This window comes from Lissotriton helveticus, chromosome 10, assembly GCF_964261635.1.
Source record: "Lissotriton helveticus chromosome 10, aLisHel1.1, whole genome shotgun sequence".
NCBI lineage: Eukaryota > Metazoa > Chordata > Amphibia > Caudata > Salamandridae > Lissotriton > Lissotriton helveticus.
Genome location: NC_136071.1, coordinates 522864579 through 522881387, shown reverse-complemented (window position 1 = coordinate 522881387; position 16809 = coordinate 522864579). Strand labels below are relative to the sequence as shown.

General features: G+C 40.2%; 1 protein-coding gene across 3 annotated transcripts; it reads right to left on the bottom strand.

Moving 5' to 3' along the window:
• Window positions 1-391: 391 nt before the first annotated feature.
• LOC144784329 (uncharacterized) lies at window positions 392-16548 on the bottom strand. 3 transcript variants are annotated; one of them, XM_078663044.1, is made up of 3 exons: window positions 16453-16548; window positions 9199-9226; window positions 392-1745 (listed from the first exon to the last, which is right to left on the bottom strand). In XM_078663044.1, the coding sequence occupies exon 3, from the start codon at window positions 1626-1628 to the stop codon at window positions 915-917; it is 714 nt and encodes a 237-aa protein (XP_078519170.1). In that variant the 5' UTR covers window positions 1629-1745; window positions 9199-9226; window positions 16453-16548; the 3' UTR covers window positions 392-914. The 3 variants fall into 3 exon arrangements, with proteins under 3 accessions (XP_078519170.1, XP_078519169.1, XP_078519171.1); XM_078663043.1 differs by having other exon boundaries at window positions 16445-16537; XM_078663045.1 differs by lacking the exon at window positions 9199-9226 and having other exon boundaries at window positions 16445-16490.
• Window positions 16549-16809: the final 261 nt, after the last annotated feature.

The following is a 16809-nucleotide window of genomic DNA, read 5'->3' as shown; positions in this document are numbered from 1 at the left end:
TGTGTATGGGCAACCTAAATCCGCTAACTTATTGTGCAGTGCATTTGTGATTAATAATATCTGTGTTCACAAACATTACACATTTTTTTATATCTGAAGAATAATGAGCATTTCTGTGTGACAAAGAAAAACAGGAATGCCTTTCCTGATACAAGTATAATTCTGTGAAAAAGCATCAATGGCGAGATCACCAAACATAAATGTTTTGTATTTTCTAGCATACTCGGGTCCTTCATATTTTCGAAAGAATAAGGTCTTAAAATTAGAGTACTGAAATGACAATTATTTTGGTTGCTTTCTAGCATTACTACATAGTAGAGTATAGTAATACAACTAAGACGACAAAAATGTTTATTTAAGTTACGAAGACATAAATAAAACAAACATTGCATGAAAGCTTTGGAGAGCTTTATTGTCGCTTTATCAGTGCATACTAGGATGAGAAGTAACCCCCGTCTAATCTAGAATTGCGAAAGCTAGGAGGCAGTAGATCTATGTACAAGCAATGTTGCTATAATGTGCTGATAAAGTGGCTTTCTAGTCCCTTCTGAATTATTCTTGGGTGATTTGCCTCATTGTTCAAGGACTGTTTATATAGACCCAGAATTGATTGTGCAAGTATGATTTGCAATTAAAACACTTCAGAGTGGGGCAATAATAGGGCTTTGCCTCCATGTGGGATGTTTGCTGATGCTATTCTGTATTAATATGCATTTATATTTGTGAATCGCCTGCTGACTTCTCAGATGTGTACTCTGAAAAAATCCTACATTGCACTTTAGACAAGGATATGCTTTTTTTTCTATCCATGATAAATGTACTGAAGTTGGATAGTGCTGTACTACATACAAGGTACAGACACGCCAACCTTGATAGAGTTAGGTATTCTTATAAAGCACTGTTAATCTCTTATGTTATTTGCCAATGCTCTTTTTAGTAAATGTGTTGAGCCTTGTGTGAGACCTCTGATGTTGCCTCAGAGCTGGCAATGACTTAAAGGGATTCCCACATTCTGGACAGTTGTACATTTTCCCCTTAGTATGAATTCTCTGATGACTGCACAGAGTAGTGCTATGAGTGAAGCTTTTCCCACATTCCGTACACACATAAGGTTTCTCCCCAGTATGGATCCTCTGGTGTCTGTACAGATTTGAGCTGACTGTAAAACTTTTCTCACACTCCTTACATTGATATGGCTTCTCCTCTGTATGAATTCTCAAATGTGTGTAAAGACTTGAGCTTAGAGAGAAGCGTTTCTCGCATTCAGTGCACTGGAATGGCTTCTCTCCTGTATGGATTCTCTGATGATTGCACAGAAGAGAATTCTGAGCGAAGCTTTTCCCACATTCTTCACAGTGGAATGGTTTTTCGCCTGTATGGATCTTCTGATGCCTGTATAGATTTGATCTTTGTGTGAAGCTTTTCTCGCACTTCGTACACTGGTATGGTTTCTCCTCAGAATGAATCTTACGATGTGTGTGCAGAGTCGATCTCTGAGCGAAGCTTTTGTCGCATTCCGTACACTGGTAAGGTTTCTCCTCAGAATGGATCTTACGATGTGCATGCAGAGTCGATCTCTGAGAGAAACTTTTGTCGCATTCCATGCATTGGTATGGTTTTCCCACCATTATGGATTATACTTTCCTGCACTCTGTACATCGACAGCATTTTAGTTCTTCTGCTTCACGCTTCAGAATTTTGCAGTACTGTAATACTGCATGTTTATTCATTAGTATTCCTTGCTTCTGTGAATAAAAAACACATTATTTTGAGTAAAGGAGAAAATATGGAGAAGTTTACAATAACTTGTTTTTATTAGATCTTCCTTCATACCACACGTTTGTATGAAGTTCTTAAATGGTGTAAAAGACAGGCCTTATGTTTCATTTTTTTTAATGATACTGAACTCTTACTTGGCTTTGCCCGGGTTTAAACTTATAGCTTGCAGATTACTGCCTATCTTATCCACAGTGTCTAACTTACTAAGCCATCCCATCAGTTGGTTAAATATCACAGTACATCCTTCAGGGAGATGAGTGCTCAGTTTTGTGGGGAAAGGAACAGGTAGTGCTAGGGGCCAGAAAAAGGGAACACTGTCCTTTGGGCTGCGGTGCAGCCAACCTGGGGTTACATGCTGAAAAGGCCAAACTACCTAGGTGTGCAAATGCAGAATTCATTAGTGCTTGAGCGCGGCTTGCTGTTGATCTGATGCTACATAAAGAACCAAAGAGACTTTGTAATGACAATGTTTATGGTAATATGTCCCAACAGGACTGAGTAGTTAGTTCTGCTCTTTAAAATGGCAGTCAATACTATAGAGTTAATCTCAAGGAAACTACAAAAAGAGTACCCCAAACCCCCCCCCCCCCCCCCAAAAAAAAAACCTTACAGAGAATACTATGCAAATGTGATTTAATCATGCATATGCTCATATCAACAAGTGCTGGCAAATGTGATAAAAAATACAGCACGGATTTAAAGGAGCATTGTCATAAGTGCATACAGTCTTGAATGACCATACAAAGATAGGTGTCCAAAAGCATGTTATGAAAAAATGTTTACTTTTGTAACCATTCACACTATTGAATCGCTGCCATCACCAGATTCCTGTGATAAAACTACATCCAGCTTCTGAGCGTGCCTCTGCGTCCCTATGTGCAGGACATATTCTTACTGGATCTGTTATGAATGCATAGCAAAGTCTACTCTCCAGGTATTGTCCCATTGTAGAACCATGTTTACAAACGTTGAAGCAGTTGACTTGAGTCTATTTGGCGCTCTAGCTCGTGTGGTTTTAAGGGGCCCCTCTCTGCTTTGAGAGAGAGAGACTTATACAACAGCTTCTGGGAGGATTACATTTAAAGGAGGCTGTGCAGGTTTGCATGTCTACCATGGGCTTAGCCAGGCCAAGTCACCGTTTTGTGCAGCATGCACTGTATGGTGGGTGGGCAGGCTAGCCTGAAAGAGCAGAACATTTTTGCTTTCTCAGTTATGTTTACCCAGGGGAAACCTACCCTGACTGACCCCACTCAGGTGTTAGGCGTCACCCACATTCATAGCTCAGCAACCTGCCCAGGCAGCGTCTGGCTTCACCAAGTCATCTCATTTTGTTTTGCTCCTCAGCACAGTGATTACTCTTCCAGGCCACTTTAGAGATATACAAAGCCCACTAGAAGAGTGACGAGCCATTTAACGAATGGGGCTCTACTTTATGCGACCTTCAAGGAATCAGATAATTTACATAAAATATATCCACTGTATTAGAGCTGAAAGGTTATAGTTCACAGATTGGTTTTATAGAAGAGAGTTATGTATTGGGTTCCTGTATATGGATAGTGGGTATAACCCAATCCTGAATATATGTGAGGACACTCAAGGGGGACTGTGTTTCTTTTAATAATTACAGGTATTGAACCTCCATTTTATCGCCATTGGCACAGGGTGCCTTTGAAATATACAGGTAACCATTATTTTAACTATGGGCCTGGTTTGTGGCAGTGACATCAATGATGCCCTACTAACAGGCAATGTTTTTTTAGATTTTTATTGGCATATTGGACCACAAAATGTCGGTCCCGCATCTTTTACATTCCTAAGGTACATAGAGAATACTCAGGAGTTTGTGTTTCTCAGAAAGAAACCTGGAAAGGTACTACACCTGATGAGTGTTTTCACCTGGGTGTAGGTAGAGAAAAATGTTTTTTTTTCACCTGAGTGTTACAAAAATATGGGTCTGAATGTGGTGGTATGATTTTGGTGGAGTGTTGAAATGACTATCATCAGGATATAAATGTTTTTTAGTAGATTCGCAAATCTAAGAAAATATTTGTGTTTGATTCATGTTTTTGCATTCTCTTTTTGTATGTGCAATGAAGATAATACAATACGTATCTGGGAAATAGCAGCATTTCTGAAGGTCGTTTTAATAAACTTCAACCCGCTGAAACCCGCCCATGCCTTTTTGTGTATAGACACTAGATCGCTGGGATGTCTGAAGGTCCATAAGAAAATACTTTGCAAAGCATTTCGACTGCGACAGATCATCCAATAGCCACTGGTGTTCTTGTACAATGATATGAACTTTTTGTGTTTTATATTGTGAAATTCCATGTGTTTTGTTAGGTTTCCCTTCTATGACACAGTACAGGTATTCTGTATGTTGTTTACTGTGTATACATAATGGACTGTGTTTAGAGAATGCAACTATTTTTCCCTAAAAAGTTTTATATATATATATATATTTTTTTTTTTTTGCAGAGTTTTATATAGCGCGAACTAGATCCGAACCGAATCAGGTATCAGAGCGCTTTACATATTTTCCAGTTACGTTACATGAGGACACACTTTCCTTTTTAGGCACGGGGAGATTAAGTGATTTGCCCAGAATCACAGGAGGTTTTGGCGTCGTTACCGAGACTCGAACCCAGGTCTCCAGGTCCGAGGTCGAGCGCCCTAGCCGTTAGGCCAACTCCTCTCCACAAACTCCTCTATATATATATATACACACACACAATGTTTTAACCCATTGCCATGAATTGTTTTTATGAATTAATACTTTTTTTAGTATTTAGGATTGGCGCATTTATGTTCTGATGATGCGTTATGGATAAACTATGTGGTTGTAATTGAACTGATTGATTTTGCCAAAGAGGAAAACTGTTTTTTGACTTGTACCTGGAATAACGTAATGAAATATTCCTTTCCCAAAAGTGGAACTTCCCCTGCCTAACTGAAACAGGCCAATTCCCTTTTTTAGGTCGAGCCTGGGCAGCGCATGCGCTGCTCCGCGGTATGCTGTATTTGAGTATGCACTTGAAGCCCCGCCCACTTCCCACCCATATTTGTCAATGGCTTGTGTCATTGCCATTTGTAAATGCTGGCTTCTGATTCGTACATAGGGTTGTTAGTTCCTCCTTAGTACCACCTTGTCTTCATTAGTAACCTCCCATGAGGACTGGCCCTTTTATTTCAGTTGTAACACAGTCTGCTTTATAAGTTGTCCACACTATTTTCTTTAATGCCTTTCCCTTATTCCACCCACGACATAACAGCAACCACCCGCTTTTATTTTATATGTAATGTATTTATTCAAATTACAGTGTGGTACGCTTTAACTATAGTGATTGTGCTTATTTAATATACAGCGCAATCCGCTTTCACTTTAGTGGCCATACCAGCACAGCCGCTTTCGCGGCCGCCTTATAGAACCTTTTGAAAATACTTTTATTTCCTTCACTTTGGGTAAAAGCGCCATACGTGCTTTCACTTTAATGTTGCCCGCGCCCTTTTGTTTAGATGCTGCTCACTGTAACCTGAATATGTGAGCAGCGTCTAAAAAAAAGGGCGTGACCAGTATTAAAGCGGTCTGGCATGTATGAGAGTTTAAGCTCTTGGCAATTAAAATAACAATGCCATTTATATGTGTGTTCCTTTTAAAAACACAAATAATGGCATTGTTATTTACAATGCCAAGAGCTTAAACGCTCGCAAATGCGAGACCCATTGTATGGAAAAATGCTTGTTCCTAGTTTTCAAGGCCATTCGAATAGATGTGGAAAAGTATTTGGGTACAATTTACAGACCACGTGGGACTAATTCAAACATGTCTGAGTTGGGACTCTAGGCTTCAGCGCCCACAACATATGGAAGATGCACTTCTTCCGAAAAGGAAGAGTATTTTTTTTAACAAAGCACATAGTGCCTACATTTTAAACAATACAGTAACAAACTATAGGAGGTACCCCATAAATCCGGTAAAGACCAGGGTAGAGGTGTGTAACATTCAACAGTATCTCAGAGGGTATTATTTGTAAGGCAACTTCTAAGGGAGCACAATTAATGGTTGCGAGCACGGAAGGAGAGCAAGGAGACGATAATTTGCAGAAACATGTAGCAATTGAAAGACTTTTATACATATTTAGTCATATATTTAAAAATAAACAAGCACTGTTACATTGAATGACATGCAACCTGTGTTATACTGTGCACAAGTGCTCATGAAGTAGTGAACAGCGCTGGTGACACGTGAGGGAGTATGTACAACGGACAAGGGGCGCAAACAAAACAAATTATATAAACACAAGGTGTATTCGTAGTATTGCCCATACAATGAATGCAGATAATAAAAGGTAACTTAAATGCGCTATCACGAGCGAGGCACCGTAAATTACGCTGTAAAAGTCGACAGCGTTTCGGCCTATATACAATGTTAGGCCATCATCAGGACCAAGTTACAGATAGTTAGAAAACAGTGCTGGGGGTCTGAAGGATCCAGACTGGGTGAGATGGGCACTGAAGTCCATAAAAAAAAATAGTTTGTGCTGTGTGGTTACCACTCTGCAGGTGGTGATCTCTAGAGTCGCTGAGGGGCATACGGTTTTCCTAGTGATGAACCTAGCAATGTCCGCAAGGCCATCGTGGGTCTGTTTTCTGCCTCAGTCGCAACTGTATTGGCATGCTGAGGGAGAAATTTGAGCAGGGGTTTTATATTTGGCTCCCACCCAGGATATCTACCACGGTCTTGCAAGGGTCAAAGGACAACAAAGCCACCACAAGAAGATGCCAAAGTGTTATGGGTGCTCCGCAAAGGTTGACAAGTAGAGGTATAGGAGACTGCTGGCTTGGTTACCAGTTTTAGCTATTAGCATGTACTTGCTTCTCTCTGGTCTTTCCTTGTTGTTGTGATTTGATGTGCTTCTGAGGATAACGGCATGCTCTTGGTAGCCTGCTTGCACCGTCCACTCCTGCATGATCCTGACACTACCTTGCTTGGTAGCATCTGCTTTACTTGTAAAAGCGGCAATATAAGCTTTACTACTCAGTATGAAAAGGGGCAAGATCTGCTTTACTGGGGAAAAGTTGTCTATAGATCTCACCACATTCTGACCAATGCTACTTCTCAAATGAGCATTAAAATATTCTCCTTCATGATCATTCATGTAATATGAGAAAGTGTCCTGTGGAGGAATCCCAGTCTTCCTGTGTTTTGCGTTTTAATGCATCACATTTGGTCACGGTCACATGCACAATGTACTTTACAATGCACTATGCTGTACATAACCCCCAGCATTTCCAGCAATACAGTCTTTAAGTACTATGAAGTGTTGAGAGCTGCCGCTGGCCTAATACAACTCCCTGAATATTGTTTAAACGCATACCATTATCAAGTCAAACTAGAAAGTTGTTTGTTGGGACCCACAGTCCCTCTAAAATTGTGGGTTTCATTTTGGGCAAAGGATGGTGGTTGATGCATGTGTATGGGTTGTGAATTACAAAGTGGTGGTGTAATCTCAGGGGGCTTTCGTCACATTTTGAAAAAGCGGCCTTGTAATTTTGTCAGGCACTACTGCCTGCTGGTAGGAAACCACACACAACTAACCTCAAGCTTCCCTTTATATGATGCTGGGGTCTATAAATAGCGGCTAATTTAATTTCTTTCTTTAAATAATCATCCACTGTTTTGGGGTGAGTAGAGGTCCATAGCATGTAGCTAAGGTACAGTTCTAGCTATGATGGCAACCTCATAGTATGCCATCACATGCACCATTTCCAGTCCTGGGCTTACATCTGACAACCTAGTACATTCTCGATGTTTGAGCCTTGGTTTGCTTCCACAGTACTAAATCGACAACACACCTGATTGGAAGGAGGTGAGAGTTAAATTCCGAGGGCCAGAAAAACTGCAGTCACTGAATGAGATGTCCAGCCTACCCGTTTCCCTGCTTCATTTTATACAAAAACTTTTTTTTAAATGGTACAAGGTTTGATCTGAAAAGTGACAATAATATTCTCCAATTAGATTTCTCTCACATATAGGCCAGTTCAACATTCCTTATAGGTTTATACAAAGTAGTTTCAAATTGGGCATAATTATCTTCTACGATGAGTTGCCCAAACCAACGTGATCTTACGGGTGTTTTTAACATTATAAAAGAAAAGGGATCCTTTGTCCTAGCGAACATTGTTGTGGGGCTGCTATGAATCGGAGTCATTGAGGAAAGGATCAAAGACCCCTTTTGACAAGGCAAGGCACTGAGTAGATTATTGGATTCGGATATGAAAGTAGAAAAAGGAAAATACACTTTAGTTCTCATGGTGTGACCGTGTTTTTGTCTCTTTTGGTTTAGGCTGCTAATAAGTGACTTTAAGCACATAGAAGAGTTAGAAACTTGCATTATAGTAGGGCTTCGACTATAATAAGCGACTCTGGATAGTTGTTTACCAGCCTGGAAAAGGAAACAACCAGCTTTGAACAAGCTATGAATTGCTTGAATACTTCTGCTGTGTAGCTACTTGCCTTTAACTCCATAGTCTGCTTAACTCATAATAATTTTGCACCATTAACACAGACATAAACCTGCCCGCAGGCAACGCAATGGGAAGCAAGTTCTACCTTTTATTTAGACAAAAACAAATTTGATGCAAATCACTGCTGAATGCTTTTCAGATCAAAGATAAACATGTAAAAACAACAAAAATATAAAATATTTCCTAATCAGAAATAAGTATTCATCCTATGGTTATCTGACAATTCAATTTCAGTAAGGATGCGATTAACTTGCTAATATAAGTCTTTCTTTTACAAATCGTAATTTGATAGAGCGGCCCAAGTGGTTTCATTTGTGGAGACCAAAATTAACAACCTCTTGCATTCTGGTAGATCAAAAGGTCTGGAACTTGAACAGTGTCCCCGTTTGCACTGGGTAACAATGAAGAGCCAAGTAATTACAGCAACAAACTCTTTCAAATATATTTAACATTTCAACGGTAAACTGATTAAAAACAAATGAGATCTAGCCCCCATGTTGACTATATGATGTTTTTAAACTCCTACTACGATGCAAATGGAGCTTGGTGGAAATATAAACGACTCCACGAGAAAATTCAGTGTTTTACCTTGATCATCAACAAGGGTGCGAGCTTTATTGAATCACCGAGTTTCCCCTCCTTAAATTATGTTTGCCTTGTTACCTTTAAAAACAAGTACTGAAAGGGAGAACGACCAGGAGTTCTGTATATCATCTTTATAACAATGTATAACTGCCTGACACGTGCAAAACCATCAGCTATTGAACATAAAATCTTTAATGAACTGCACAGTAAAGATTCAATGTGAAAACATCCGTATTGAAAACTGGCAAGACGTACACCTTTAATAATGTCATTGACACGTTCACACATATTGGAAACATGAGTTACCTGGTAAATGTCCATTTCCTCTTGTGCCCTAGAAGAGTTAATAGAAAAATGATTGGGGTCAATTTTCAGTCATAAGGGTAGAAGGAAAATAGTGTAAATAAGAATCTGTTATCAGGAAATCTAGTGTCTTTGGATTTTGAGCACGGTGTGGATAAACCACCTATTGCGTTGCTATGACTACAGTGGCTTGTAATGGTTGCCAAATTAAGAGAACTGTTAAATGGGATGCAACCTTCATTTAAATAACAGCAAACAAGTATGATGGCCTTCATTTGTGACAATACAACAATCGGAATTTCTGAGACTGCAGGATGTGCAAATTACTGCACATGTTCTGTTTAAATGCCCTGGTTGAGGGATAACAAAGGAAACTGGTCTTTCAGATCAGTTTTTCACAGGTTTTCTAGCATTCATCCCCCAACCCCACCTGTTTTTAGCAGGCAAAATATGTCCAGGGAAATACCTAAAGGTGCAGAATTACAGTACTGCTATGGTTCAACCAGTAGTAGATCAAAATATCAGGATTCCCTCAAAAATTGTAATGGAGGAAGGAGAAAACTATATTTTACAGGGGCTGGCCTTGGGAAGAAACAGGTTAATTTGTTAAGCGTTTGTTCAATGTATATAATATTGCTTTTTCCGCTTGGCTTGCTACTAATATTACGGACCCCGCACTTGGAACCTAAAAAATAAAAAGTGTCCTACATTTGTTATTGGTGACTTTTCACGCGACACTTCATAGGTACTACTTGGGGAATGGGAGAGTGGAACACAATTCCCCCAATTAAGGCAACGGTGTCTCAAAAGAGGGTAACACCATGGCCAAATGAGAGAATGTAGCATGGCAGATGGCGTGCAGAACATGGCTAACAGAGTGTGGATTATGACTGAGCGAGGACCTGGGAAGAATATGGAGCTCACAGTGTGATTCACTTTTTCTGCAGAGACGCATTCTGACAAAATTCCCATTTACATTTAATCTTTTATGTAGAGGCTGCAGGGGTGTGGAATATCTACTTTTCCATGGGGCAGGTTGCTTCATAAATCTACTTGTCTTGTAACAAAATCCACTTGTCCCTTTGGTGCCATGTTGTGAGGCGACAAATTATGGCAGCAATCTCATGATAAAAGAGCTCTTATATAGCCGCTCTGATTATGCCAGGGCTCATACCATAGTAGTGTTTGAATATTAGTAATCTCTTTATGTTGCTACGTTTCCGCAGATCTACATACTGGGACTAAAGGAAGTGGTAAACAATAGTTCCAGGGTTGGAATGTCCTTTTGAGTCTGTGCAAACCTACTAACTTGCATATTTTAACGGTTTTCAACAACTCTTCTCTAATCTTTTCCAATACTGAGAAATGTTGGAAATTTACTCCTGACAATGGCAGACGTAAACCTTCTTCCAGAGTTGGGAAAAAAGTGATTGGAGGGAAAATAAACTTGCAAACAACTCAGGTTTTCGCATGAGCAAATCTACACATGCATATTTGCTCATTCTAAAATGCAGTTCACAAATATTTTGTAGGAGTACTATTTCTTGCCCTACTGCTGTAAATTCTTGTGAATTCGCGAAAGCCATATAGCTGCCCTTAATGCAAGGAAATAAACCAAGGGTGCACTTTTGAAACTTTCTTTAATAATTGGGCCCCTAATTTGGTCTGGTGTTAACCATGACCTTTAGTGTTTATTAAAATTCTCTCTCTGTATCAGCTGGCTTCACGTGAGTGACAGCATTCTGCTCTTTTATAAGGAGCTTATCGGGACACCAAGTAGTTTTGTTCAGTGCCAATAACTAATGTGGCAGTGTGTGCTTTTTGGAGACCAAAAACAATTTTTGCTTTTGCCAATGTTCGTTATAATGGTGAGGGTCCAGCAGCTCTCACATCAATAAGGTTTTACAAAAACCCATGCCACAACAAGTCACGCATTGCCAAAACGTAAAAGCTGACCACCATTTCAGATCTACTGGCTTTGGCAATGCTTGTTTATTTTTATGTTTCCCAAAATCTTATTGAAACTGGTTATACTGATTTTCTAATATGAATATTTTGGGGAAATACTAGCATGCATCAACACATTTTACTAAATGATGCAGCAAAGAAATGGAACCTGAAATTTTACAGTAGTTTAGCAAAAAAAATGGTTTTCCTACTTTCATTTTTAGGGACATTTTATATTGAAAGCAAAGAATCACTAATCTTGCTTTCAAACTTCTGCAAATATTTGCATCTAATCAGAGAGCATTCTGGGAGCATTATGCATAGCCTCATATTGCTAAACTCTGAAACCGTGTGTCCACATTTTTATACTGGTACCACTGTCAGTAGTGCAGTCAGAACTTACATTTACTGAGAGCGCTCAGCCTAATAAAGGCTCTCAATTAATGAACCATAAATACAAGTTTGAACAGCATTAACATATGCAAACACATTAACTTAACTGCAGGCAGTGCCCTTCCCTGATCCTTAATGTGGTACTGCAAACTGGCAGCCAAAGGGTCTGTGCTGCAGGGAGTTGGGCCTGCTTGTCCCATGGACAAAATGCACATTAAAACTTGTTGCCCTTTACCCCAAACAATATGTCCTGGGCGTCGGGCTATAGGAATTCCACATCCCTGCAGGCTATTGATTAAATATGTAAAGCAATATGTTATTTATTCTTCATCTAGAAGGCCGATTCAAGAAGGGTCACTAGCAAATTGACAATAATACGGTTGCCAAAGTATATATTATATATATAGTACTTATCCCCTTTTAACTAAAAATATCTCAGCAGACAAGCTCACTGCCTCCACCACGTATTTGGGGTAGTCACCCTATTAATATCATTACAGGCCAATTATAAACATTAACATGTACCTTATTTCATACCCAGGCTACACTTGGTCAAAGTTCAGGTTAACAATTGATAAAAGCCCTACTTTAATATGTTCCCCACCAAAAAAAGATCTAAAACCGCCTTTAATTTTTAAGGGACTTTAGGCTCTCGCAATTGTGGACAGAATGCATTAAAGTGCTTGTAGGGGTTCATCATCAGCCACGGTGTCCATCAGCTTTTGATTAGCCAGAAGACATCCTAACTCATGTAGGGCCGTTAGGCTATGTTAGAATGTACAAAAATTCTAATAACTGCTGGACTAGTGCTAAAAGCCCCATAAAAACAAAATTGTATATGATTTTAACTTAGCCAGCCATCCTAATCTTTCATTTACCATTTCTAAAAATTTACCAAATTTAAAACATCATTTAACATTTTCTCACAAATGATATCAAGTGGTCTACTTTACAAATCTGTAGTTCGCTAAAAATGGGGAGTAACAGCCTCTTTCTTTCCTGTACGAAAAAAGTGCAAAATACAATCAGATGTAAAAGTATTGCTGTACAAATCGTACAAAATGGACAAAGTATTCCTTCAATTGCCCACTTGAGATCTCATTTAATTCATGCTGGCACTTGCACTAGTTTTAACGTCAACATCCAATTTCAGGCATGAATATTTTTAAGTAAGATTGTATCTCTCCACTAGAATCCGCAACCATAAGAAGGGCCAATAGTTTTTTTTCAAAGTCCTCGATATCTTTTTCTAATGGCAGACTTCTTAAGCAAGAGCTTTTAGCACTTTCTTCTTTTTTAATACTGAAGTTTCCCCCAACTCTGTGTATAGCCTCTAAATCTAACATCCTCATGATACTGCTCATCGTCTTCTGCCAGGCTTCTGTGTTGCCATATTGAAGGTGGGATTTTATCGTGCACTTCAGGGAACCCTTGGACACTACAAACATACCATAACAATAATTATTTCTAGTTGTTCCCTGCATTTTAAACTTATTTTCATTGGCTGTTTTTCAGTTGTGATTTTTCACAAAATTGGTGTAAAATGTTGGCTGGCTCCTTCATATGCCCAGTCCACCATTTATATTCGGTTTTTATTTCAAACGTGCCACCTCCCATGCCACACAACTGTCACCCAATCATCACTTTTCCTGTCAGCTCTGAATGGCTTTGAAGAGGATTATGAGCAAGAAGGGAATCTTACTAGCCCACTGTCTTGGTCGCTAGCCCTGGCGACAGCATGCAAGCCTTATAAATAGGGATGCCAATTTTTTTTTTTTTTTTTTACATTTCCTTCTGTATTTATTATCCATGTTTATTTTTGGGGCATTTTGTTGACAGTTATCCATGTTTATTTTTTGTTTGGAGAATAAAAGGAGTCGTAAAATTGTATATTTCCACATTTATTTACCTGATAAACATGCACTCATACTTTGATGCCGGTTGCATTTTAGCAAATTAAGCAGCTTAATATAACAAAAAAACTACACCAAAAGGTAAATATTAGCATTATATTATAATATATGTTAAGATATGCCTGTATTTAAGGGAATCTTATCCTCTTTGTACATTCTGCTTAAAAGTTTGTATGGAATTCATGAAGGACAACAAGGAGTAGCACTCACAAGAAGCACAATTTCCTGTATTTTTCACCTTTAAAAAATAAATACAGACAGGAAATAGATTATTTTCTGTCTGTATTTATCTGTAAAAATCAGTAAAAGCTGGAAGCGTAACTTAGAAACCACCCCTTAAGCTCCAAAGGGCTATGGCTAATCTCAGATGTGTGAGCTGTATTGGGCTGTTGGTACTTTGATTTAAGCAAGGTCTTTAAGCATAGACCACGTAAAACTGTAATACCCTGTTACAGCCCAAATTTTCATACACAAATACATGTATGGGTGCATACTCCAATTACGTGTGCTCAGTTTTTAAATCACACTGGTAGCCATAAATATTACATGATCTTATTACCCAACTCAGTTGGTCATTTTGAACAACTTTTGAAGGATGCAAAACTATTCTGCCCACACGCAAATTTGGGCCTCTTATTTCATATTACGCCTTGATTTCTGCAGAAAGACCATAAAGTCCATGCCACTGGAGTCAAGCTATCCTGGCTGATGAGGGCTGAAAGTCCGAAACAGGTCCTAGGATGCTTGATTCCAGTCCAGGGAGGACCTGACCTGGCAGTTCGGGCTGGACTGTTCCCATCGGGGGCAGGGACAAGACCGATTTGCATATGGCTGTGTCCAAACTGGAATGGCATAGTGAGTAAAAAAACGATGGATTTACGACCAGATCTCTGTACTGGGGTGAATGTATGACATTGTTTAGCATTCTGTCCATCAATTGTTCTTTTTGCATTTGCTATCCTGAGTGGGACGGGTATGCCCAGACAAGGGTGCTGTGCTCTCCATGCCACTGGAGTCAAGCTATCCTGGCTGATGAGGGCTGAAAGTACAAAACCGGTACTAGGATGATGGTTTCGAGTCCAGGGAGGACCCGACCTGGCAGTTCGGGCTGGACTGTTCCCATTGGGCGCAGGGTCAAGACTGATTTGCATATGGCTGTGTCCAAACTGGAATGGCATGGTGAGCAAAAAAAGATGGATTTAGGCCCAGATCTCTGTACTGGGGTGAATGTATGACATTGTTCAGCATTCTGGCCATCAATTGTTCTTTTTGTTAAAGACCATTAAGTTACAGGGCTTCCTTTATAGCTATATCTCCTGGTATATGGACCAGAAAGGAGGACAGCCCAGTGGCAGAAGTCGCCATCTGCAGAGTTCTCGGTGCAACCAAAAGGCATCTGCTACCACTGCAGGCGAAATGGCTCGGGTAGTCAATTTGTCTGTTGTAGAGAGCAATGTGTAACTGCTCCTACTGCAGCAGACCCAAGGTGCAGCGAGCAAGAAGACGGAATAGAGCACAGCTCAAAGTGCCAATTGCCGAAATAAATTCAATGTTTTGTTCCTAATGATGGAAGTAGTTGGTCCGATTTTTTGTTGGTAACAAAAACTAGCCCTGGTGGTCGTGCCGCTAACTCGTCAGAAATTCACTCAGTACGATTTTTGGGGTTATTTCTACAAGGATACTTTCCGTTAAGATGAAAATGTTCTATCTCGTGTTGCGTGCACCGGAGTAGGGTTCTGTAGCTCCTAGGTGAACGAACCTAATCTGCTCCCCCCATAATGATTATTGCTTAATAGCATTTTATTTATATAGAGCTGCACAGTTTGGCGCATGTGCCTAAACGCTTTAAATTAAGAACGTTATAGTAGGTTTAAATTAAGTACAGTACATTTTTCACAATGAAAGAGGATCTTATGTCTCCTACCTCGAAGAGGCAAAAGAATGCCTGAACCTCGGTTAGGGACAAAATTCGGCATTTAGGTAACATGATTTTACGCCCTTATTCCCCGACGCACACAGCTGAGATATCCTCACTGGCTTACACATTCGCCGAGCCTGGGCCAGACTTACTGACATAAAAGTATTACATTGGAAAGAGACCACAGTATTCTTGGTTGCGATAACAACATTTAGGGGATACTCTGTTTCACAGCTCCATCATGTTCGTGCTTCTTGGGCACTAAAACTACAAATAAACGTGCCTTTTTAAAACTAACTACAGCTGGGAGTCATTTCATTGTGAAGCCATGTATATACCGTAAACCCTGCATCGTTAACCTTCTTTTTTCGGATAGCGGTTCAGTTTACAAACCCTTTGCTAGGGGAACGACGACAGTGTCGTTCCTAGTATATATACAGCTAGTATTTAATGGGACATGGTACCAGATAGTCTCGGCAGTGCCGTTATTCTTTTAAACTAGACCGTACCTGAGCGTCAGACCAGAGCTGCAATATATTTCTTAGAATTGGTACGTGTTGGCAGTCTCGGCAAAGACGCCAAGCTTTGAATGGGCACTGCGCATTCAGTCACTTTTGCATCCTTAATCACTCAGCTATAAAGGATACACATATGGTATACAAACAACATTAGAGCACATTTCTAAAGTTAACGGCCTATTTACATCTCTGGAATCCGCTAGAAGGGGCACATGCCCCTCATAATGAGTCTATGCTGTAATGCCCAAGCAGTGCACGCTTTACACACCCTGCAGGTGCTGAGTAAAGGCAGCTGCCCTTCTCCTACTCCCTCCACCTCTCTTACCCTCCTCCCGCGCACACAGTTTAGAGACAAAGTGGGAATCTGCCTAATGCAACTGGGATCTATAAACATCCCCTGCGGAGCTGCCTATGGCAAAGCCGTCTCATGCATGGCGGCCAGTGAGCGAGCTCGGCAAAGAGCCGCCGCCTGAGAACGAGCCTGGCCGCCCCACCGCCTCTAGGCACTGTAAAACGCCGGGCTCCGGAAGAGGCCTCTTTTTGCTGTAAGGAAAGCTTACCACAGCACCACTGCACTCAGCGCCCGAGGGGACCTACGAACTGCTGCTGACAACGTCGCAGAGTCTGACGTGTAAAACAAGCACTCACTCCCCTAAACAGAAGTCTAAAACTAAGCCCGCCCCCACATAACGATGACTATGGTAGTAGGCGAGTAAATGAAAACGGACACGCATATCAACAATTCCACTATAGTTGGATTTGCATGTGTGCAGTTTTAAATTATTTGTATTTTATTTTTGCGATATTTATATAGCCCGGACTTTAACCAAAGGCATTACAGCTTTATAAAAGGAATTACCTTCTGGTTAACAAACATCGTAAAACGAGTATTTAGCTAACAATCTTGATAAATTGGCTGCAAAGC

Bases quoted from the DNA above. Each gene is read 5' to 3' on its own strand.
- LOC144784329 (XM_078663044.1), bottom strand. From the start codon at position 1,628: ATGGTGGGAAAACCATACCAATGCATGGAATGCGACAAAAGTTTCTCT.